The sequence below is a fragment of the Wyeomyia smithii genome, chromosome 3 (assembly GCF_029784165.1).
Source record: "Wyeomyia smithii strain HCP4-BCI-WySm-NY-G18 chromosome 3, ASM2978416v1, whole genome shotgun sequence".
Lineage (NCBI taxonomy): Eukaryota > Metazoa > Arthropoda > Insecta > Diptera > Culicidae > Wyeomyia > Wyeomyia smithii.
The window spans coordinates 138,658,567-138,685,018 of NC_073696.1; the positions used below are offsets into that span (position 1 = coordinate 138,658,567).

Sequence of the window (26,452 nt, forward strand, 5' to 3'; positions counted from 1 at the left end):
ACAACGCCGCTGCCGCTGAAGTTGCATTTGCATAGTGTGACACTGCAAGGTCTGGCGCTGGCCAAAACAGTACTTTGTCATTTTTCTGGTACTTATATTCTAAGTTTTATACACATTTCATGCAGATACTTTTTAATCGTTTCTGGATACCTGATGACTCAGCTCACCGCCGTTTCCGTCTTCAATTTCGCTCGAAATTTGCTGTCTTGCAAAGTGAATTTTTGTCCGGAACCAGATTTTTTTGAAGGTATTTCCATTTTCGAAGAGTTTGACAGTAATGTATATAAATGTTTTTTTTTTTTATATCCAAGATTTTTAAAATAGTGGAACACTTCACTTTTAGATATTTCTTTATTCTGCTCACAAAAATTGTTATTTCCTTCTCTGCTATCGTCGAGAAAGGAAGCATTTTTCAACGTTCCGTTAGCTTGTGTTTTTCGGTATCGCTTGTGTTTTTCGGTACCGGTGCGGACTAGACATAGCCGTCCAGCAGCCGGAGAAAAGATTGCGTGTATTGTGCGCAGACGGTATCCGTACTGCTTGTGTTTTCGGTGCAGTGACAATGAAAAAGCCAGCAGAAGGAGTAGCTACCCCCGCGCCGGCTGCCCACTAGCGGAGGTGACGATTTTTGCAGCCGCCGTGGGAGCTTTGTTCGTTTTACCGAGACGCTTTGTTCAACCTGCAGTTGGAGTATTTCTATTCTCACGTCGCTCATCGCAGGATTAATCTAGTTAGCAGGTCGTGGAGGCAGCAACGCCGGAAGTTCGGTGAAGTATTCACTTTCATTATTATTATTTTCTTTACGGTTCTTTTTTTGTATTTAAATAATGTTATTTTGGAAAATTGTTTTTTTTATTTTTTTACCAATAATTTGACACCCCATCTTGTTCTGGTATTTTACCGTTAGTTTGCTGTAGAGCAAATTGCTCCCACCAATTTGAATAAAATGAATGATATGCAGTTGGAGTATTTCTATTCTGCAGTTGGAGTATTTCTATTCTCACGTCGCTCATCGCAGGATTAATCTAGTTAGCAGGTCGTGGAGGCAGCAACGCCGGAAGTTCGGTGAAGTATTCACTTTCATTATTATTATTTTCTTTACGGTTCTTTTTTTGTATTTCGATAATGTTATTTTGGAAAATTGTTTTTTTTTATTTTTTTACCAATAATTTGACACCCCATCTTGTTCTGGTATTTTACCGTTAGTTTGCTGTAGAGCAAATTGCTCCCACCAATTTGAATAAAATGAATGATATGCAGATGGGATTATTCCTGGAAATCGAAACAAATGGGGAATAGATTGAAATCTCCCCCATCAATTCCCCTGTATCTCCCCATACACCATCCCCTTTACCTAGCCCTGTACCAAGGGTACCAGAAGTACGGGTAAAAGCTCACCCAGATAACTCGAAAGGTCTCTACGTTGTCTTCTTCAGGCCAATAAAAAAACTTTTGAACATTATTCGAATTGGCGAAGACCTGGCAAAAACGTTTTCAGACGTAACCGAAATTATTAGGCCGAACAAACTGCTAGTTGTCGTGAATAGCTTGAAGCAAGCAAAAGCGATTGCTGGCTGCGAGCTCTCACGAGAGAGTATTGCGTGTACATCTCTGCCAAGGATGTAGAGATCGACGGTGTGGTTACCGAGGGGAATTTCAACGTCTAAGACATTTTGCATCACGATGTGGGCTGTTTTAAAAACTCCGTGATGCAAAGTGTAAAGATACTGGATGTAAGCAATTACATTCAGTATCCATCAAGGAAATTCTCCCCCTCGGATTCCTTTCGGGTGACCTTTGTTGGATCTGCATTTCCGAACTACATCCTTCTAGACAGGGTTCGTCTGCTTGTACGCCTTTTTGTACCGCGGGTCATACACTGCTAGAACTGCAAGCAGTTGGGTCATACAGCCACCTACTGCTGCAACAAGGCACGCTGCAGTAAGTGCTGAAACAATCATGCTGAGACCGTCTGCGACAAGGACACTTAAAAGTGTTTTTATTGCGGGGGCCTTCGGCATGATCTTTCGGCATGTCATGGGTACATCTGACGATCCCGTCGAAGGGTGTTCGAAGGATCTAGGAAGAGGAGAATGACTAACTCTCCTAATCTTTCTCGCATAGATCGTAAGATAACCCCTAGCGAAATGATACTTAAAACAACACGTAAGGAAAGCGGCGAGGAAAAACCGAAGCAGGTACCCCCCGGTTTTAATTTCAATTCAAACCCCAAGTAACAACACGGGTTGTATCAGAGTTTTATAGCGCTGTTTTGGCTGTATTGAACACTATAAAACTCCGATAAAACCAATATTGTTACTAGGGACCAGGAGTACCCACCACTTCCCGGGTCACCAAAAACTTCTTGTGCACTTATTTCCTGACCAGAGAATAAAAAAGAAACAAGGTTTATAAAGTTTTCTGACATTGTGGACTGGATATTTAAAACATTCAATATACCAGATCCTCTTCGAAGCATTCTTCTTGCCCTTCTCCCTACAGTGAAAACCTTTTTGAAGCAACTTGCAGCAACTTGGCCTCTCATTTCAGCTATCATATCTTTGATGACTAATACGTCGAAAGAGGTTAGGAATTCAGCAGAAGTTTCATCCCCAAATTCGATCTATTTTCACATTTGATGAGCATATACAATTGTGATGCGTTTGCGCTCTGTGCAATTTTTCTCAATTCAAATGATTAACTCAATTTCCACGATTTCAACATAATTCGTCGAGATCGAGATTCACACTGTGGAGGGATACTTTTAGAGATCAAAAAGTGCTATTTTTCTTAGAATCGACCTTCACTTGATCTCAAATATTTAAGTCGTTGCCATTCAAACGAATATGAATGGAAAAGACATTTGCCTTGCTTCGATATATATCCCTCCATCCGCGCGGATTGAATAGAGGCAACTTACTGATATAGCAGAGTTGCTTCCCGCGCCTTTTTTGATATTGGGAGATTTTACCTCTCACTGTTCGCTATGGGGGTCGCTGTACTACGACAACCGATCTTCTTTAATCTGTAACTTGATCGACGATTTCAATATGCCACTTTTGAATACTGGGGAAGCGACACGTGTTACTAATCCTCCACCGTTAGATTGCCGGTGGAAAGTAATCAATGATCCCCACGGTAGTGATTACCTACCAATCGTTATCTCAATTGCTAATGGGTCAACTCCAACGGATCCAATCATTATTGCGTATGACCTCACACGAAATATTGATTGAAAGTATTATAAGAAGACTATTTTGGAATCCATCGAGTCCTACGAGAAACTTGCTCCGGAGGAAGAATACGCACTTCTTTCTGGCTTGATCATTGACGCCGTGACCCAAGCTCAGACGAAACCGATACCCGGGGTAACGACTTGACGGCGTCCTTCTACCAAGTGGTGGGACAAAGAGTGCTCTGAACTGTACGCGCGAAAGTCCTCGGCGTATAAGGGCTACCGGAAGTACGGCTCTGTTAAGCTGCTTCGAAAATACGAGGTACTGGACACGTTGACGTTGAGACGTTGTCGAGGGAAACAGCGATGAGCACTCTTTGGGATACTGCCAGGCGCATGCGGAATCGTGACGTTTCAAATGAAAGGAGTATTCAGACCGCTGGATACTCGATTTTTCCAAAAAGGTCTGTCCGGATTCTGTACCGGAATAGAAGACCTTTAGCGACGCGTTTTTAGTAACTATGGAAGAGCCTCCATTTTCGATGTTGGAATTTTCAATGGCTCTCCTCTCGTGCAACAATAAGGCTCCAGGATTGGATAGAATCAAATACAACCCGTTGAAGTATCTACCCGACTCTACAAAAAGACGCTTGTTGAATTTGTTCAACAAGTTTCTTGAGCTAAATATTGATCCGCACGATTGGAGGGAGGTAAAAGTTATTGCCATTCGAAAACCCGGGAAACCTGCCTCTGATCACCGATTGCTATGCTCTCTTGCTTCCGGAAATTAATGGAGAAAATGATCCTCTTACGGTTAGACAAATGGGTCGAAACAAATGGTTTACTTTCAGATACTCAACGAACGCCTAGCGTTTTTTTTTTATTCTCGCTTATTTTCCGTCGGTCTAGCTCCGCCACTGTTGTGGCCAATCACCGACGCCCAGGGAGGCGACTCCACACCCAGGACCCTAACTCACGACCCGTTTATTAACGGACCGGCGTCAACGGCTTTACTTCCTCATGCGATGGAAGGCGTGATCCCAGAGATTTTTCGCCTCAGAAAATCTCCCGGTGTCGGCTAGGATTGAATCTAGACCAGTTGGGTTGGTTGTGAGTGGATCACGCCACCTCACAATCAACAACACCTATGTCGGCGGTGGGAATCGAACCCAAGCGTCGAGCGTGGTTGGCGGAGACGTTATCAACCACGCTAGGTCTCCGCCCGTACGGTTTGTTCGATCGGTTTGATGTCTTCGGCAAAGTTTTTGATAATAATTTGTCAATTACTCAATTTGGCTTTCGCCGGGGCAAAGGGACGAACGATTGCCTAGCGTTGCTTTCTACTGAAATTTAACTCGCATTTGCTCGAAAAGAGCAAATGGCTTCTGCATTCTTGGACATTAAGAGGGCTTTTGACTGTGTCTCTGTAGAAGTTTTAACCGAGAAACTTCATTTGCAGGGACTTTCACCAAATTTGAATAATTTTTTGCTCAATTTGTTGTCAGAGAAGCATATGTATTTCTCACATGGTGATTCGACAACTTCCCGAATTAGTTACATGGGTCTTTCCCAGGGCTCATGTTTAAGCCCTCTCTTATATCACTTTTACGTCAATGACATCGATGAATGTCTTGTAAATTCATGCACGATAGGGCAACTTGCAGACGATAGCGTTGTATCCATTACTGGAAGCGAGGCCAACGATCTGCAAGGACCTTTGCAAGATACCCTAAACAATTTGTCTGAATAGGCTCTTAAGCTGGGTATCGAATTCTCTCCGGAGCAAACTGAGCTGGTCGTTTTTTCTAGGAAGCATAACCCAGCCCAGCTGCAGCTCCTACTAACGGGTAAAACAATTACTCAGGTTTTAGTCGCTAAATATTTCGGGGTCTGGTTCGACTCTAAATGCACCTAGGCTTGTCATATTAGATATCTGATACAAAAATGCCAACAGAGGATTAATTTTCTTCATATGATTACCGGAACCTGGTGGGGTACCCACCCAGGAGACCTTCTAAGGTTATACCAAACAACGATATTGTCAGTTCTTGAGTACGGTTGTTTTTGCTTTCGCTCCGCTGCGAACACGCACATTACAAAGTTAGAGAGAATACAATATCATTGTTTGCGTATCGCCTCGGGCTGCATGCAGTCGACCCATACGATGAGTCTTGATGTGTTAGCGGGTATCCTTCCGTTGAAACATCGTTTTTGGAATCTCTCTTACCGGTTGCTGATTCGATGCACAGTTATGAACCAATTAGTAAATCAAAATTTCGAGAGGATGGTCGACCTTTAATCTCAATCCAGATTTATGACTTTATATTTTGACTATATGGCTCAAGATATTAATCCTTCTTCATACGTTTCCTCCAATGTCGCACTTTTAGATACTTCTAATAATGCTATATTCTTCGACACCACCATGAAAAAGGACATTATTGGTATCCCGGATCAATTACGACCGCAAGAGATCGCAAAGATTTTTCCAATAGGTTCAAACCTGTTAGTTGTGATAAAATGTATTTAACTGACGGATCTAATCTAGATGAGTCCACTGGCTTCGGTGTTTCCACGAAAATTTTACCGCCTCCTACAAACTCGATGCTCCTGTTTCCGTATACACCGCAGAACTTGCTGCTATTCAGTACTCCCTTGGGATCATCGAAACCCTACCCATAGACCACTACTTCATCTTCACAGACACTCTCAGTGCCATTAAGTAGGGATGGGCGATACTGACAAAAGTATCGATACCGGTACTCATTTCTCGCGGTGAGTATCGATGCCAAAATACTCGATGCCGCGACCCCTAGTATCGATACCGCTGGTATCGATGCTAGTATCGCCCATCCCTACCATCAAGGCTCTGCAATCGATGAAGACTGTGAAGCACACCCCGTATTTCCTGGGGAAATACGGTGGTTGTTAAGTGCTTTAACAGACAAAAATTACCGGGTTACCTTAGCGTGGGTCCCTTCTTATTGCTCCATTTCAGACAATGAAAAGGCTGACTCTAGCTAAGGTGGGTGCTATTGATGGCGATATTCATGAAAGACCAATTACTTATGATGAATTTTATAGTATTTTGCGTCAGAGAACACTCAATAGTTGGCAATTATCATGGAATTCAGATGAACTGGGACGATGCTACCTTCCATTTCTCCTAAGGTATCGACAAAAGCATGGTTCAAGGGGTTGGATGTCGGTCGGGACTTCATCCGTGTGATGTCAGACTTATGTCCATTCACTACACGGTAAACACGCACCTCTCTCGTATAGGGCTTGTAGAAGTAATCACTGCGTTTGTGGCTATAGCTACCATGACATCGAGCATATTGTTTGGTCGTGTACCGAGTTCTTTGGTGCTAGGTCCATGCTAATAGATTCCCTTCGGGCTCGAGGAAGACAACCGAACGTTCCCGTTAGAGATATTCTGGGAAGCGGTGATTTCCAGTGTATGTCAGAACTATACTAGTTACTAAAAAATGCCGACATTAGCGTTTGACAAAAAAAAAAAAACTTTTGTATATTCACCAGAATCCCCAACCCACTATGTGCTGATTGACGAGCATACTGGAGACACAGAAAGCTTACACAAAGCGGAAACAACGCGGCACTCATAGCGAGACTTTGCTACGATACAAACTTTTAACTGAAGCAGTGCAATAAATCAAAAAATTAAATAATTCATTAGACATTAGATATAAGCGAATAGTTATTAATTATAAGAGATAAGTCAGTTTTATTTTTCATGTAAATCAGTTCTTTAAAAACAAATGCAACTCCCAACCTAAAAATTCCCAACCAGAAAACGGCAATGCCATACTAACCCCAGCAAATCGGGCGTAACGATCACTCCTTCCAACAAAATTCGCTTCTTTTTAAATTTAAAAGCCAATATATTGTAAAAACTGCTCCGTTAAGCTACCGCATATGAGCTAGAAAATAAATAACTTTAAAACTAAACAAAAATTGTTAATTGATTTACGACGGTCTTTTTCCGACAATTCCATTTTCTTAACTAAGCGTCACTTAACAGAATCGACTAGTCGTGTTGCCTGTTATATAAAAGTGAATGTTCATTTTGTGGAAAAGGATTTTGCGATTTTTTTTTATTCTCGCTTATTTTTCGTCGGTCTAGTTCCGCCACTGTTGTTGCGCCAATTACCGACGCCCGGGAAGCGACTCCACCCAGGACCCTAACTTACGAACCGTTGATTAACGGACCGGCACCAACAGCTTTACTTCATCATGCGATGGAAGGTGTAATCCCAAAGATTTTTCGCCTCAGAAAATCTCCCGGTGTCGGCTAGGATTGAATGTAGACCAATTGGGTTGGTTGTGAGTGGATCACGCCACCCCACAACCATCGACACCTATGTCGGCGTTAGGATTCGAACCCAGACGTGGAGCGTGGTTGGCGGAGATGTTACTAACCACGCTAGGACCCCGCCCTATTGCCATCAGGTTCATAAAGGATATACCATGGAACGGGGTGAAATTGATCAATTTTTATAACAATTTCCAATTAACTAGCTTCATGTACATTTTTTCCCGAAATAATATAATTTTAAAACAAGTAGTGGTATGTGCTCCACTAAACCTCTATGGCTATTGGTGAAATATCTATCGTCTACTTCATGAAATAAATTCGATAATTCTATGAGGTACTATGAGGTAAATTGGGGTGAAATTGATCACCATTGAAATCCATACATTCTTTTGGCAATGTGCTTTATTTCGATATACTCAAGATAAATGATGATTTCTGTACTGAAAAATATCATTTACAGCTAGTTTGGAAACGAAAATAACGATATTTCAGGTTAAAATTTGTTTATTTTGGTTCACAAGCTGCTTGTTGCTAAATTTTCTCTTATTTGATCGTCGTTCAGAGGAGTTTCGACCACCTGTTCAACCTGTTCATAGGACAGGTAGACAATCTCAGAAAAAAGTGATTTTTTCACATTTGTAGAGTGGATGAAAAATCATCGAAGGTAATTTATTTGTAATTTCAATGTTATCCCGAACATCCTTATTTTATTTTCTATATAGTGGAAATTTATGCACCGTGAAGAATGTAACCTGATGGGCTACACTTCAGACTACGCCATACAACTCACACGCAACACAACCCACACGGCCACACGCAATAATGACTACCATTTGTTCAGACCTTTCACCTGAACTAACCGTCGTTCAACACTTCGCTGCACCTTCAAGTGCGGCAGTGTAGACGCAGTCATTTATGCTCACCACTACTAATGCGACGCCTCGCGTAAAAATGACATTTTTGGTTCAAACACACCATCTCTCTTCAGTGTCTGGTAATCTGTTTCGCTATGCCTTTCTGTTTCTTCTCTCAACGTCATTGAAATTTGAGAGAGAGACCACGTGGCCGCGAGAGTTCGCAGATCCATCTTCAGAGCTTTCGTAGTGCAAATGAAAAACGAGCAAATTCATTCATTATTTCTGTCAATGTGGTGGAATTCTTCCGTCGACGTTTCATTCAAACCTCTACACCCATTTTGTTCATTCGAAAACTTGAACCTCGCATAGTCCGCATAGTATACGTTTGTCTTCTTACGCCCTGCTTTCTTTTTAGTTCAAAATTTTAACATCGTCCAAGGAAACGCTTTAGCATTGAACTAAGATTTGATAAACAAAGATAGGTTTTTTACTCATGCGAAAAGTTTAGAGGCAAAAAGATCATAAACATAATTTTAATTATCGTTGGACAAAACCTGAATGATACTGACATTGCATATCACAACGCCATCCGTCGAGCGAACTTTTCTAGTTCTTCTGTATCGTTTCGATTCCTGTAGTATTACGTAGAAGAGAAATTATAAATAAATGAAAAAAAAAGAAACAAAAAAAAACATCTCAGTAGGTTGGTCAGCTAGAGGAACTCGGTTCAACAATTGTTTAGCTTTCTTGCAATGACCTAACCTTTTACTTACATAAGCTGCGACAAGCAACACAGTCGCAAGAAGTTCAAGAACAACACATTAGGTAAACAGTTATTGACCTTAGTCATGCGCAGCAGAGCAGCAAGGTTTGTGTCAAGTTAATGTTTAGGTTTATGCGCAACGGTAACAATGTTTTGTTTAAAGTTTATGTTTAGGTTTACAAAATAAAAGAAAAAGTTGGACCGCGGTTGAGGAGCTATCTGGTCTGTTCTGCGGCCAGAGGGATATATTTGGATAATTGAATTGAGTCAGTGGAGTAGAGATCAAGCCGGTGAGGAGAAACCACGGAGTCCCACCGAAGAAAAAAGAAAAGGAAGGTGTAAAGGTAGAGTGTAGTTATAAGTAGTGTAAGTTGATGTGTGAATAAACACCAAGTAAATCGGAAGAAGTTGTTAGTGAAACGCCGAGTGCAATATCACATTAATAGGGAAAAAAACAGTGCCCCAGCCGCCGCTACATATGGTGACAGCAGGAAAAACACTAGGAAGTGTTAGGAACGCCTGCAATAAAGGACGAAATCAACCGTGCAACATGGAAGTAGGCAAGCTGTGGTGAGTAACTCAAGCCATTTTTTTTTTGTTTTTTTTTTCTTTTCGTAAGATGTGTGTGATCGCTAGTGATAGATTAAAGTGAAAAAATATAGTAGATGACTAGGTTGGAAGACATTAAAGAATATATTGACAGGAAGTATAAGAACCTCTGCAAGAGCATAAACAGGGCGAGAACACAAACGGGAGTTAATACAAAGAGGCGGTTGCTAGAAGAGCATTTAGAAGAGTTTGAATCTATTCTAAAGAAATATGAAGATAAAATTCCGACAAGAGATTGGAATAAATTAACAGATGACTTTGAGTTCGTTAAGACAAAAGTCGAATTATCTTTGAAAATTTTGAATAGAACAGTTTTAATCCCTGAAAAGAAACGAAAACAACGCCGAAATTCGGAATATTGTCTGGAAATTGTCATTCCAGCATACGAACAGAACGACATATCTGTTTTAGAGATATCACAAGCTTGGGAGGATCTTCCTTTTACTTCGTCATTCAAGCAAGTAGAAAAAGAAAAAAGTGGTAGCTACATAGAAAGTAAATTCCTAGATCATATCAAAGATCTAGAAGTAGAATTTGTGGAAAATAATATTTCCATCAACCAAATAAGTCTAAAGCAAATTGAAGATTTAGACTTAGACGAAACCAGTTTTTGCGTAGTTATAGAGAAATTGAAAGACCGATTTTCGAGAGACAGTTTCTACTTCAATCGGACGTTGAAACCAAAATTCATGATGGCAGACCCAGCACCTTACGAATTTCCAATGGTCATGGCTATGCAATCGATTCCGGAGTTTCATGGGAAGCACGAACAACTTCGTCCATTTCTGATATTAATCGACTACTTCGCAGAAAAAATACCAGAAAAAGAAGATCAGACACCGCTCTTGAATGTTGTATACACAAAGCTAAGAGGAGAAGCGCTAACGCGACTCACAGAAATAGAAGACGACAACTGGGAGAAAGTTAAAACGAATTTAGAAAGCGCTTTCAATGGAGAATCGACGATAGGATCTCTAATCAAACAAATCGAAACTTTAGTTCAAGGAGATACCGAAAGTTTTGAAAAATACAGAAGTAGGGCTGCAAAACTTTACCACCAAACAACCCAATTGAAAAACCATGATAACGATGACGAATGTTTTGTAGGAGCGTCATTAAGAAGACACTTTTTAGCAGGTCTGAACAGTCGAGCATTAGCGTTTGCAGGAAAATCACAGAGGGAAAAATCATTTCTAGATTTATTAGAGTGGCTCCAAAAAGAATATGACGATGAAGAAGAACTGAAAGACTTTCATAACAGACTTCACCCTACGAGAATGGTAGGCAGCACACGACAAAACCCTAATAATAATCATTCTAGAGGAAACAATAATCAGCATCAGAACTACAACAATAACATCCGTGGAACTAACAATAATTATTCTAGAGGAAACAATAATCAGCAATATAACTACAATAATAATTTTCGTGGAAGCAATAATCATTATAGAGGGAACAATAATAATTCATGGAATTCTAGAAACTTGAATCAGCAAAATTTTAGAGATAACGGATTTCAAAATGGTTATACGAACAATCGGTACCAGTCTAATGGTTCTTATAATAGAAGCAATTTCAATCAGCCTTCACAACCTCATAACTATCAAGCGTTTAATCAAAATAGAGTATACACTGAAAATAGCGGTGGCACTTATTATCCAAACAACAATTACGATAGAAATCAAAATCAATTTCCTAGACAGGATACAACCGATAGAGGATACAATGAAGGAAGAAACTACAACCAACAAAAAAACTGAATTCTGGGGGTGTCAAATATGGCGTCCAAACACTCCGACATATAGAAAATAACGAACAGAGACGCATTCAGAGGGATACGACCGAATGCAATTATATTTCAGCAAGCGTGACGGAAAATTATCAGAGCAAAATGTGTCAAAGTACTACTAACTTATGGGAAAAGTTTAACACTTACATCCCAGCACACGAGAAGTTAAGTATCGAATTTACTGCGAATAATCAATTCATTTTAAACATTGCTACGGTCGATAACCCGAGAAAAACAGAACGGTACATGCTAGACACAGGAGCGTACAATAATCTAATTAGATGGAATACCGTTATCAATATGGAATTGGAAAATGTAGATTATACAGATAAGGTATTACTAACAGGGTTTAATCTAACTCAAGAAGAAACATTAGGATCAGTAAAAGTAGGATTATTAATAGGGAATTCATGTTACATGGTTAAATTTTTTATAATGAAAGATTTATGTGTCCCGGCAATCATTGGGGCTCAATTTTTAAAACAATATACAATATATATAAGCGAACAGTTTACTTCAATTATTTTGCGCAAGCCATGTGAAAATGACAATGGGTGTAATAAAGAGCTAAATATGGGAAGCACATATACTGAGGTATTTAATGAAAACAGAGGGTTAATTGAGTGCAAGGTAAAGCCGCATTGCAAAGATTCTGAGCTTCAGAAACGTTCTGAACATAAATATATATTATCAAATGAAAAATCATGTCAAACTGAATGCATTGAAGAATATATTGGAGTTAAAAATAATAACGAAAAAGAATGTCAAACTGATTGTTTAGAGGACACATATTTCGATCTAACAGATAAGCACATAGGAATATCTGTAGGAAATGAACGAGATGATTTTAATAGGATGGAACAAGAATTTGATACTTATGAACAAATGAGTGCAGATTACTCGAACAATGATGTGAAGTTATACACGGAAGCAGTTGATGCTGAAGATATAGATTTCAGACAAGACTATAGTCTAGTAGAGAGTAGAAACCTAAGTGAACTGAAAGAAGTTTCTAAAGTAATAGACTCACTTAACATGAATCATTTAGAACAACATGATTATACGGTAATGAAGGCTATCATGTCAGAATACAGTGACGTATTCTATTTAAAGGGAGATAAATTGACCATTACAGATGCAGCAATTCACAATATAGAAACAACTACTAATATACCAATAAATAAAAGACAATATAGATTCCCAGAAAGTACAAAGAAATTAATAAACGAAGAAATTGATGAAATGTACCGTCAAGGTATAATAAGGCCTAGTACGAGTCCATGGAATGCACCAGTACTGTGCATACCCAAGAAAGACTTAGATGCCGACGGAAGTAAGAAATATAGAATTGTGATAGATTTCAGAGAACTTAATTTGATTACTAAACCTTTTGTTTATCCTATACCACTAATCGATGAAATTCTCGATAACCTTGGACATAGCAAATATTTTACTACAGTGGATTAAAAATCAGGCTTTTATCAGGTGCCTATTAACCCAAAAGATGCAGCTAAAACGGCATTTTCAACCCCAAAAGGCCATTATGAATTCACTAGAATGCCTATGGGGCTAAGGAACAGTCCATCAACATTTCAAAGATTGATGAACACAGTACTTTATGAACTTGGGGACATTCAAGCTATTGTTTACTTGGATGACATAATTGTATATAGTAGAACAATTGAAGAACACAACCGAGAATTAGTAAGGGTTCTGAAAGCGTTACGAAAACATAATTTAAAAATTGTGTCAACCAAATGTCAAGTTCTGCGCACCGAAATTAATTATTTAGGACACATAGTTGACGAAAAAGGCATACGCCCAATGAAGGATAACATAACAGCTGTAAGAAATATGCCTATTCCTAAAACAGTAAAGGGAGTGCGATCATTCTTAGGTACGGTAAATTTTTATGGCAAATTCATACCAAAAATTGCAGAAATCAGAAAACCTTTAAACGAATTGTTGAAGAAAAACGTACGTTTCGTCTGGACAGATGAATGTCAGAAAGCGTTTGAAAAATTGAGAGATTTTTTGACATCGGATTCTCTTTTAGTTAGGCCAAATTATAAAGACACTTTTGTTCTAACTACGGATGCAAGTGATTATGCAATTGGAGCGGTATTATCAAATGAAAAAACTTTAGATAAACCTATACTGCCCATAACCGCATAATTGTAACATTTGCAAAATTGGTTGTTCGAGCAAATGACACTTTTATATTTTGACCTTAAATGCATTGTTCCCAATATATTTTTGCAAATAGACAGTTCAACTAAACTTAGTATCACGAAGAAAGCACTACTTTACACTATGTAAACGTTGAACACTACTTTTGAAGTCTAATTGGTTGAAATTTTTGCAATGATACTTTTATGCCGTTACTTTCAAGCTACTTTTGGAATAAATTACAGTGGAAATGAAGTTTTTCTTGTATTCAACAAGCATGAGCTGAACATCAGAAACGGATCACCGGTAGTTGGCTACCGGACCAGAATAACTTCCGAGTTTCAAAGGATGCAGAAGTGGATTTGGATGGAAGCTTTTATGACAAAAAAGTTGAAAAGGTTAAGTAGTGTTACAATTATGCGGTTATTTACGCTATGTGACAAAACAACCTGGTATTTTTTACGACTTTTTTCAAACAAACATTAGCATATTTTTTCAAATGTAAAAAGTACATACTATTTTAAGCATGTCCCAACAAAAAACGCAAAATCCATAAAATGTCGAATGTTACAGTTATGCGATCACAGGCAGTATAGCGTACGCCAGTCGTGGGCTAACAGGTGCTGAAATTAAGTATCACACAATTGAAAAAGAACTGCTCGCCATCGTTTGGGCGGTAAACAGATTCAAACATTACATATACAATCAAAAACTCATAGTTTATACTGATCACAGACCTTTGGTTTCGATTTGGCGGCTGAAGGAAACTTCACCAACGCTAACCAGATTGAGACTAAAATTACAAGGTCTCGAATGTGACATACGGTATAAGCAAGGAAAAGATAATGTTGTTGCAGATTTTTTATCACGTCTTAATCCAGATGTATCATGTGTTGCAGTTATTACTAGAAAACAAAAACGAGAGGAAGAAAAACAACAACTACAGCAGCAGCAAGTTAATGAAGCAAATCAAAGCCAACAAATCATCGACGAGTCAGGTAGATTTACTCTGTTCAAAAGAAAGCAAGAAACTAGTTGGAACCCACACATGGATGGGTTGGAAAACATTGACTTTAGCTTCGATGACTATCCCGAAGAAACAAAGGGATTGAGTTACGATGACTTTGCAGAAGCTTTGAATCATAATCTACTTGATTTTAAGAGATTGATTTATTCCAAAGAGAAAATCGATGTAGACAAAGTTGATGCTACCTTCATGATCGTCAATAGTAGATCGGCTTACAAAGAACTGAGTGAATTTGTAGACCTGCCTCATGGGCTGAAAGACTATTTGAACGGTAGAATATTTTCAATACCAAACCGCAAGTTATGGGGTTTAATTTTAAATGGTACTAAACGTTCAGGAATAGATACTTCAGTCTTATTCGAAGGACTGGTGGATGCATTCCAAAACTGCCCAGAATACGTGAAAGAAGCAAGAAATATTCAAATAATAGCTTTCAGAAATTTACAAGTTCCACCAGAAGCAAACGTTTTAAAATTTATAGCAGAAAAATTTGACAAAATTTTCACCCTATATGCTCCGAATAAAGATCGTATGTGGGTAAGACCAGAGGATAGAGAAACAGTTTTAAAGGAGTTTCATGATTGTCCATTAGGAGGACATGTAGGAAGTAAACGTATGCTGAAACGTATTAGCCCTATGTTTCAGTGGGACAATATGAGGAAAGACGTAGAAAATTATGTCAAACAATGCGAATCGTGCCAAAAGAATAAAATATGGATGGCGAACAAAATTCCAATGGAAATTACAACAACTTCGTCTGAACCCTTTCAAAAGATTTTTATGGATATTGTCGTACTCCCCGAATCCAACTCTGGGAATAGATACGGTCTGGTGATTCAAGATGACTTAACAAGATATCTTACAGTCGCGGCAATGGAAAATCAGTAAAGCTATACTGTAGCTAAAACCTTTGTAGAAAATTTCATTTGCAAATTTGGCACACCAATGGAAGTAGTTACAGATCAAGGAGCAAATTTTGTTAGTAATTTAATGAAAAATGTTTGTAAAATATTAAAAATAAAGAAGATAACAACTTCTGCGTATCATCCGCAAGCTAATTCAGTTGAACGATCAAACAGAGAGCTAAAGACATATCTTAGACAGTATGTGGGAAGTGATCCAGGTTCCTGGGATCAACTTCTTCCCTATTTTATGTTCGAATACAATACAACAATGAACTCATCTACGGGATTTACACCGTTTGAGTTAGTTTACGGAAGAAGTGCTCGGATTCCAAATTCCGTATATAAACTACAGGATATGGAATTGACTTATGGGGATTACATCTACGAAATGAAAGCCAGTTTTAAAAGGCTTCATGATACTGCGAAAGAAAATCTAATAGTATCGAAACAAAAACGGAAAGAAATATACGATAAGACATCTAAAGAATGGCAACCGATGTGGGGAGAGTTGGTACTGGTTAAGGCAGTCCCAATAGGAACAGGCCAAAAATTACAAACGCTATGGAGAGGACCCTATGAGGTCGTCGATCTACCAAGTGAACAAACTACTATTATAAAAAACGGAAAGAAGTTAGAGAAGATACACAATAATCGCCTCCGAAAATATTTCGAGTAAATTCAAGTTCCACGTTATGTACTAGCTCATCGGTAGTTTTAGGATTTAATTTTGGTACAGTTCCAAAATTAGTTAAACCAAGGAAAGAGTATAACGAGCAAAAAAAAAAAAAAAACGAGGTTTAATCCAAACCAAGCAACAAAGTGAAATTGAATTTATGAAAAATTTCACTATTTTATACAGAGTGTAAATTTTATAAGCCCTTATGAATAGCAACAAAATAATTATGATTATAAAATGAGTGACAGAGTGATGAAGTATCTAAATAAGCGATAGTTTAGAATGAAAAAGAAAAAAATATTTAAATTAAGCAGTTCAACTCTTTGGAGGCGATCGATGAAAAGGGGACATCAAATTAATTGAAACCGAAATATGTTAATCCGGTGTTGGGAGAAATAACCCCCGGTTGACAATTTTAAAAAAAAAAAAGGTTCTGAAGAATAAAAAGTGTAAATAAAACTGAAAAAATCAGTCCGGTGTTGGGAGAAATAACCCCCGGCAGAGTAAGTCCGGTGTTGGGAGAAATAACCCCCGGCAGAAAACCAAGTATTACAAAAAACGAAAGGATATGAAATAGACAATGAAGTAAAAATAAGTAATAAAGTAATTATAAAACGGGGAAATGATAAGCAAAATAAAATGAAGTAAGACGAAAGAAGATTAATATGACAATGAGATTCAAGCAATCCATTTGTGAAGTAAGACAGAAGAAAAGTTATGTGGCAATGAGATTCAAGCAATCCATTTGTAAAGGAATAAAGAGATTTATTATATACAGGGGAAAAAAATATATATATGAAGAAGAAAATTTTAATGTGACAAAGAAAAAAATCAATGTGAGAATAAATATAGATTACAAAGTGAGAAAATGTAAGACTTGTAAAAGATACTGAAGCTGAAAAGAAAGTATGAACAGTATCGGCAAAAGAATCCAGACAAAGATTCTTAATGTTCGACACCGGAAGAAGAGCGCGATAAAGGCTTAAAAATAATGAACAATATCATAATGTTTTATTGATATTCAATTAAAAAAAAAAAAAAAAAAAAACTCTAAATGACATGACATGGGAAATAGCAAAATGGAAAAGTATTCAAAATTAAAGTATGAGAAGAAATAGGACTAGAAATAATACAGGCAGACTCAAATGATGACTAATGACGATTATAGGGTAAATTGAGTTAATTTCAGATGGAAGCGCGTGTGAATGTTTGAGAATGGGTGGTCAAGGGATCGCAACCCGGAATGAAAGATAATAATAAGGGATCGCTACCCAGAGTGTTTGAGGCGTGGATTTGTGTGAGTGGGTTTAGATTTTTATAGGTCAATTGGTACAGTAGGGTAAAGACGTGAGTAAAGAATTTAATCCAAGACAAGATTATGACCGCGTGCAATACATAGACAATACATTAAAAGACGTGCTTCTCTTTGGATTACAGGGTCGTTTTGCTGGTAACACTAGTACCAGTTCATGGGGGATTGGTCATGGAGCAGTTAAATGACCCACTATTGAGAATGGGAACCTATACGTTGGAGGTAAGAGTCCCTATAAATGAATTAGAAAATGGTATTATGGCTTTAGAAAAAACAGCGCAAAATTTCAATTTCACCTGTGAGTTGCTAACACAAAGAATTTCAAAAACCAGGTGCAATCAAATTACTAGCGAGTTGTGGTCAGCGCTGAGTAAACGTAAAAGTTCAGGCGAGTTTATAGAGAGCGTTATTCCAAATCGGAACAAAAGGGGAATCATTACGGCTGTCGGAGGCATGGATTCTGACGACAGGGTTAGGATTGACACAAACATAGACAGGCTTAGGAAAAATGAAGAGTCTCTAAGAACGTCAATTACTCATCAAACTGGAACACTAGATGCCATGTATAAATTTGTTGATAGTTCGATGTATCACGTTGATGATAAAATTAAAAAAATCATGAACAATTTCAACACGGTTAGAAAAACGGTACAGGATGACTTGAATTTCACTAGTACTATTCAGAATATATTATACTTGGAATCAGAATTGATGGAAATTGGGTTTCAACTTCAAACTCTAATAAATAATTTAAAAGATCAACAACATATTATTATTGAAATTCTACTGGGGAACACAAAAGGGGTGTCCGAAATGATGCAATTAGTTGAAATATCGGAGCTAGTATCGCTGTTGCATGAAGCCGAAGATAAACTTCCGAATGGGTTGGCGTTTCCGGGAGATGGTAAGAGCGATATCCTTTCTGGACTCCTCTCAATCATTGAAATATCTTATGAGCCTTTGAATAATCAAATTTTAATGTTAAAGTTGAATATCCCTTTAGTGTCTAAACAAAAACTCGTGGCTTTCAGGGGGGTGTTTGTCCCACAAGTGAATGGAACATATGTGGTAGCAATTAAGATGGATGATGATATATTAATCAAGGAAGTTGAAAAGAACTGGGGCTTTGTAATATCAAGTGCACAGTACGAAGAGTGTCTAAGTTTTGCACAAAATAAAATATGCAATTTAAGTGCAGTCGAAGTAAAACTATCTTCAGAAAACAAGTGTTTACTTAATTTGTACTTCAGGAACTCTACGGAAAGTTGTAGCATAAGAATTTTGAAAATAAATCATGATGTCTGGTTTGCTAGTGAGGAACCTAATGTATGGGAATATGTGACCCCGGACGAAATGGAGATTGTCATTTTTCATGGAATGAATGGAACGCCGGGTATGAGAATTAAAACGGATAGTGTTAAAATATCGTTCACGAATGTATCATTGTCAGATAAACTGGCCGTGTATACTAACGTACACTATAACATATTGAATTTTACTTTAGATAGCTGGCGAATGAAATTTATCCCATCTTTAGATAAAAACACTTCTGTACTATCGGTTTATGATAGGAAAAAGTTGTTTGATTTAGGAGTGGACATAGAGGATTTGAAAAGAGAAAGACCATTTTTAGAGAACATGCTATACTCACCTTTGTCCTCGGGGTGGACAATTGGTGGTTTAACAACAGTAGGAGTAATAGTGTTGATAAGTTTGTATATTTTTGCATGCAGAAGAAACAATTCATTCAAAGATAGCTCTCAAAGACCGGTAGTAAATATAAAAGATATCGAGATAATACATCATACACCAACTCAGAAAACAATAGCAAACCGAAACAATGACATCCAGGAAGTTTTCGAAAATCCGAATTTAGTACGATTTGGTGATATACTTTTGAACAACGACCCTCGTAACTACCAAACTGTGGTGGAAATGGAGGATGAATTATTACAAATAGAAAACTATTTGGAACCACGGCAGGATGAATTTACGAAAAATATCCACGTAGCGGAAATTACAGAAATAAAGGAAGCAAATAAGTCGGAAATACTCCCACTACGAGACATAATAGAAGCACAGGTAATAAACAAAGAGCCGCAAGGAGCTCCTAAGGAAGATAAATCAGATAAAATAGCAGTTAGTAACAAGAAAAGTATCAACAAAATCAGGTGGTAGGGGTACATCATGTATTTACAAATATATAACCTTTTTCGAGACTAATTACAGAACCCACCTACAACCAGGAAACAAAAAAGGGGCAAGAGACACAACAATTTCGAGCGCTGCGAAACCCTTAAAAAAAAAAAAAAAACACTAATGGATATGGTATGTATAAATGATGATACATGGGAATGTAAGTAATGCCCGACATTTTATTTAGCTTATATTGCTGTGTCTCGAAAAAAAAAAAATATAATCTTGCTATGTCTCGAAAAAAAAAAACCAAAAAAATATAATTTGTATTTTTTTCCAAGACGTCAAAGGTCTGAAAAGTTTCAAATCAAATATTTTGAAAAAAAAAAAGAAGCAAAATCTGAAGTACTAGAACCGAGTTTCAAATCAAATGTTTTGGAAAAAAAAGAAGCAGAAGTACTAGAACCAGGTTTTGAAGCGCAAAAAAAAATTTATATATATATATATATATATATATATATATATATATATATATATATATATATATATATATATATATATATATATATATATATATATATATATATATATATATATATATATATATATATACGATTCAGAATTAGGAAAAATAGTAAAGAGAAATAACGAATTTAAAACAAAAAAAAAACCCTAAAAAAAAAGATCAGATTTTTCAATATCCTCGAAGTACGAGATGGCGAGAGATGAGCAACAAGCGAAATACGAGATGGCGAGAGATGAGCAACAAGCGAAGCACGAGATGGCGAGAGATAAGCAACAATCGAATCGAAAGACGAACCATGCGGAAGATAATCAATTGACGGTGGTGGGTCGGTGGTCATCAAGAAAGAAATGTCAGCGAGCAGAGATTGATAGTAGGAAAATCAAATACATGGTTGAACCTGGTTGCAATATTAGAGGTTTGCCGACACACAAATATTAAACTCAGAGAATAGAATGTTCAAGTTGTGACTTATACACAAAAGTTTGCATAAGCATTTTTCATATTGATCAAGAAAATCTTTACCACAAGGTAATTACTCGTATGAAAGTTTCTGAAGTTATGAAATACGTCCAACAGCACATCGCGTTGAGTTTCGGCAGCAGTGCCAAGTCTTTGCCGGTTTAAGAAACCCGGAAGAAATGGAGCTAAAGATTGGAGTAATTATACTTCACTTCGCAAAATAATCAACACATGACGCATGAGAAGATCACAACAGGATACAGTTTCAGTCACCGAAAACAACTTGCGAGGGCTAAATCATATCACGTAGCAACCGATCACCGTCACTATAATCAACCGTGAAAACCAGGATGCAACGAAAACCCAATATAAAGGCACGAAGCACCTAAACCACCCACATCCAATATTGAACATCGACCAAATGGTAAGTCAGAATACAGGAAGGCGGTGGAGAGCCCGGCAGCAAGAAACGGGAAAGCCCGGAAGGAAGACACGGAATGGAGTACGCTTGAGGATCATCGTAAGGTTAGGGAATGTAGAAAATTTAAAGTGTAATATAGGGAATTTTGAGTACCACCATATACCCCACTAGAACTTCCCGCGCTATCATCTTGATAACTATCATTATCAAGCTCAATAATTATGGGGATATGTATCGTTTCGATTCCTGTAGTATTACGTAGAAGAGAAATTATAAATAAATAAAAAAAAAGAAACAAAAAAAAAACATCTCAGTAGGTTGGTCAGCTAGAGGAACTCGGTTCAACAATTGTTTAGCTTTCTTGCAATGACCTAACCTTTTACTTACATAAGCTGCGACAAGCAACACAGTCGCAAGAAGTTCAAGAACAACACATTAGGTAAACAGTTATTGACCTTAGTCATGCGCAGCAGAGCAGCAAGGTTTGTGTCAAGTTAATGTTTAGGTTTATGCGCAACGGTAACAATGTTTTGTTTAAAGTTTATGTTTAGGTTTACAAAATAAAAGAAAAAGTTGGACCGCGGTTGAGGAGCTATCTGGTCTGTTCTGCGGCCAGAGGGATATATTTGGATAATTGAATTGAGTCAGTGGAGTAGAGATCAAGCCGGTGAGGAGAAACCACGGAGTCCCACCGAAGAAAAAAGAAAAGGAAGGTGTAAAGGTAGAGTGTAGTTATAAGTAGTGTAAGTTGATGTGTGAATAAACACCAAGTAAATCGGAAGAAGTTGTTAGTGAAACGCCGAGTGCAATATCACATTAATAGGGAAAAAACCAGTGCCCCAGCCGCCGCTACACTTCGACGGATCAAGAGTTATTTACGATTAAAACCGATCATTGAGAATCATGATGTGATAAATGAGGATAAAGATTTCCTCTATGAAATGATACAGATATCATTATTCTACGAGAAATTTATCGGAAAACTCGCGGTCATAATAGACCGTAGAATTTCTTTGCCATATAGATAAATGAAGAGAGATAAAAGTTTTCGAAACTGTTATCACGATAGTGTTGTTTCAGTGTTACAAATGTTGATTGAACAGGTAGCCCATTTGGCCACGCGTCGCCTCTGTCGTCGTTAGACCGATTTCAATTCGGTTTGTTGCAACAGCTCAAAAACTAGCTCTGAAATTAAAATTTTTGTGGTTTCCTGCGAATTCATCAATATTTTTTTAATGGTATGGAATGATCATTTTTGAATATTTCATTTTTTGAGCTTTTATCAAACTTTACTCACTTCTCCAAATTCAACGTAATTAACCGTCGACTAAGAGTACTATAAGTAAATTCAATACTTTTTTATGTTATTTGGAAAGTTGTTTGATCAAATTTGATTGAGTTTTGACTGAGTTAGAAGAATTTTTCGAAAATATGAAAAATTGCACCGGACATGCAAGGGTTAAGTTTGACAAATATGTGAATCATGCAAAACTTGCGTTTAAGGACACGTTAACATTGCCTAGTGTTGTAAGAGCAATATCTTTTGATTAGTATTTTTATCACGAATTTTTGGGTGATCAATTTCACCCCACTGATCAATTTCACCCCATTCCACGGTATTTGTTTTAACACTTTTTTCCTGTTCTATTGCTAAACAATGAATTGAGAAAGCTCCAAAATTGTTTTATCATAGTGATTTTTAACTGGTGGTCACAAACCTTTTGTATGGTCAACAAAATAATGATCAGTTATGGTGAAAGTATATAAAATTAAACATAAACATAATATTTAACCCCTTCACGGTTTTTGTGATGCACTCTATTATTCCGCAGGACTTTCACCGTCACCATCAGTTATACGAGTCGGATGAAAAAGTTAATCAACATTGCGCATTGAGAAGAGATCTGGCACCTTTGACATGTGAAACCTAGTTGCCAAATTGGCGTTTTTTCATCGCTTATCTCTCTCTTTCATTCGTATTTAATGTTCCCCAAGGTTAGAATCCTGGAGTACTTTGTGATACGGTCGTATGTCTGAACGTAAACAAAACGAGTGAGAGATGATTTGTGCTTGGGAATTAAATTAAATAAATTGCACGCTAATCCCTACTGCTCTTTTCATATGAATACCCATGAACGAACCTAATCGTTCTATTATATCGACCCATATCAATTTTTGTTGGAATCCATGGTATTTCCACGTGTTTTGGCATTTGACGTGTTCAAGCATTGAAATCTGAGTGTAAGAAGATTGATTTTGGTATGTATGACATTACAAACATGTTTTAGCAAAAACATGGCGAATAGTTAAAATAGTGTGTTCCGAACACCGTCCAAATCCATAATTTGCTGCAAGGCAAAACTCAGTCACATCACGTTTAATAATATAAAACTTCGGAGTTATTTGATATCCTGAAGCTAACCAGCTTTCACAAGAATAATCGATGGATTTGCAATATCCATATATAAGGTCAATTGTAAAGCATGAAAATAAAAAAGATATTAAGTTTGGTAACTTTGACTCTACTGGTTTTATTCATGTGGCATTCAGTTCCACGTTACTGGTACTGTGGCGACTAAATTCTGTGATAATGATGAATGCTAATTGCTGTTTCGGTAAAAGACGCTGTCATGAGGGATGGGCGATCATCTTTAGAGCCGTTCATATGAACCGGCTTACGAAAATGAACCACGGTTTTATGAGTGTCTTAACACTGATCGTTCATTGAAAACCGAAGTTTATTGTTGTTTTCTTAGATATGATACATATTCTAGTTTCGATCTATTTCAATGTATTTATTGTATAAATCTTGCGTTACGAAATTCACAAATAAGTTTTTGAGACTGACGATTGAGTTGCCCAAAACTATCGCTAACCAACCAAAGTGGGTACTCTTAAAAAAAAGAAGTGTCTTTAATACACACATTAGAATGGTTTTCGAAACCATATGCTGTAGAGAATTCCCAGCCAGCATCGAAAGGTTTGTAACTGTGTAGGTATGCTTGCATTGCAATAATGCCATTCTTTAGGTCCTACTGGAGACAAAAAATCATTGGAAGTTTTAGCAAACGAGTGCTATTTTTATATTTTTTTCTCTTTCGCACACACATAGACACACGCACACATACACACACACACACATATAGTTAACCTATTTGCAGAGTGGTGTGGTTGCAACAACATGACCATTATCTAAAATGTACAGTCATCAGCTTCTCTCGGAAAAAAAATACAGTGATGCATGACTACTGTATCTATGTTCAGCCCTTGCAACGTAATACTGTTGTTACTGACCTTGGTGTTGTTTTGGATGATCCGCTCACGTTACGACAACATTATGAAATGATCATTAGTGAAGGTAATCGACAGTTAGGACTCATCCTAAAAATTGGGAAAGAATTTCAAGATCCAGTTACATGGCGCACTCTCTTCTGCTCAATGGTGCGACCAATATTAGAAACCAGCTGTGTTGTTTGGGATCCACACTTTGAGTTTTGGCCCAATCGAATTGAGTGCATTCAAAAACGCTTCGTCCGTCGTATTTGTCGTTCGTTATTGTGGAGGAATCCAGATAACTTGCCACCGTATGAGGTTCATTAGTTGGCTTAACACCGCTCTTTCAACGACGGCAGGATCTCATCGCAAATATGGCCCACAAAATCCTGCTAGGTGTTTATGACTGCCCTGAAATACTTTCGTCGCTTAGCTTACACTGTCTGTCCTCAATGACATCAACAGCTGCTGCGTTTTGGGGCTCACCGTACTAACTACGGCTCGCATGAACCAGTACGACACATGGCCAGAGTTTATAACCATCGGCAGGATTTGAACTTTTAAATGTGAAAAGTGTATTTGTGTTTGTATTTTATTTATGTTATATATATGGGTCATTCCATATGAAGTGACCACGAAAAAGCACAAACTTGGACACGACTATCACAGATTTTGCTCAAAGTTGGGAGAATTATTCATCTACTGTCACTTTGAAAAAACCCCAAATTTGGTGTCGATTGGAATACCCCCCGCTCTGTGGGACATTCCCGTTTATTGCAATGTCACGCATTTTTTGTTCAAAATCTCTTTTTTCTTTTTCTTACAATTCATAGATGTAAGATGTCCGAAAAATGCTGATAGATGATTTTTGAAAAAAATAAACCAAGGAATTCAGAAAAAAAATAAGTTTTGACCGGAAGTGTTGAAGCACTTACCACTCCGTGGTGCTTCTTACGTAAAATTTTCTGAGAAACACGATGAAACCATTAAATTTAGAATAAAATTAGCTGCATTGACCAAAATATGCAAATTTAATTTTAAAATACAAAAATAATCTATCTGGCAACACTTCCGGGCAAAAACAATTTTTTTCTGGATTCCTTGGTTTATTTTCTTCAAAATTCAGCTATCTCTATTTTTCGGGCGTCTTACGTCTATAAATTATAAAATAAAATAATTACAAAATTTACAACTTATTTCATAAAAATGTTATATCTCGAGATTGGCTCATATTACTTCGGGATGATAGTTGTTTCTTATGTGAAATTTCCCAAGAAACACGATTAAATTATCAAATTTAAAATCAAAATGGCTGCATTTGCCGAAAAATGTAAATTTAGTTTTCAAATACAAAAATAATTTATCTGGCAACACTTCCGGTCAAAACTTATATTTTTCTGGATTCCTTGGTTTATTTTCTTCGAAAATCATCTATCAGTATTTTTCGGACATCTTAAGTGTATGAATTATAAGAAAAAGAAAAAAGAAATTTTTGACAAAAATTGCGCGACTTTGCAATAAAGAAGGGAGTCCTGGAGAGCGGGGGGTATTCCAATCGACACCAAATTTGGGATTTTTCCAAAGATACAGTAGATGAATAATTCCCCCAACTTTGAACAAAATCTGTGATGGTCGTGTCCAAGTGGCATGTACACTTCGTATGGAATGACCCATGTTCTATGAAAAAGATGCTGGGTTTTTATGCCACTTTGAGGATGAACTAATTTCTACTCAAGGTGGCTTTTCCCAGCCACATAGCTTTAATATTTCATTTATACCTTGGATGGTTGAAATTAATTCAATAAATATAAATATAAATATAAATTGTTTATATCGTTATCATACCATATAGTTCAATGGTGTCGCCACATACGAGCAAAAATGGTCAAAACACTTGAAAAAAATTCAATCGTTTTTTATTCCCCGATAAAATATTTTAAAACCACTTTCATTTGAAAGCTTGGACCCCAACCTATCTTTGGCGAAGAGAAACCCGAGACGCGTTGAAGTTGCATAATA

General features: G+C 37.4%; 2 protein-coding genes across 8 annotated transcripts in view; both read left to right on the forward strand.

Annotated features, from left to right (window-relative positions):
- LOC129732029 (GPI ethanolamine phosphate transferase 1) overlaps positions 1-26,452 on the forward strand; it is a 385,316-nt gene that overhangs the window by 209,324 nt on the left and 149,540 nt on the right. The window lies entirely within an intron of this gene.
- Positions 17,762-20,015, forward strand: LOC129732030 (uncharacterized). Of its 3 annotated transcripts, XM_055692489.1 has the most exons (3): positions 17,762-17,840; positions 17,951-19,789; positions 19,848-20,015. In XM_055692489.1, the coding sequence occupies exons 2-3, from the start codon at positions 18,072-18,074 to the stop codon at positions 19,936-19,938; spliced, it is 1,809 nt and encodes a 602-aa protein (XP_055548464.1). In that variant the 5' UTR covers positions 17,762-17,840; positions 17,951-18,071; the 3' UTR covers positions 19,939-20,015. The 3 variants fall into 3 exon arrangements, with proteins under 3 accessions (XP_055548464.1, XP_055548463.1, XP_055548462.1); XM_055692488.1 differs by lacking the exon at positions 17,762-17,840 and having other exon boundaries at positions 17,851-19,792; XM_055692487.1 differs by lacking the exon at positions 17,762-17,840 and having other exon boundaries at positions 17,851-19,789.

Bases quoted from the DNA above. Each gene is read 5' to 3' on its own strand.
- LOC129732030 (XM_055692487.1), top strand. From the start codon at position 17,877: ATGGCTTTAGAAAAAACAGCGCAAAATTTCAATTTCACCTGTGAGTTG. The intron at 19,790-19,847 runs GTGGTAGGGGTA...GACTAATTACAG, and splicing joins AAAAGTATCAACAAAATCAG to AACCCACCTACAACCAGGAA.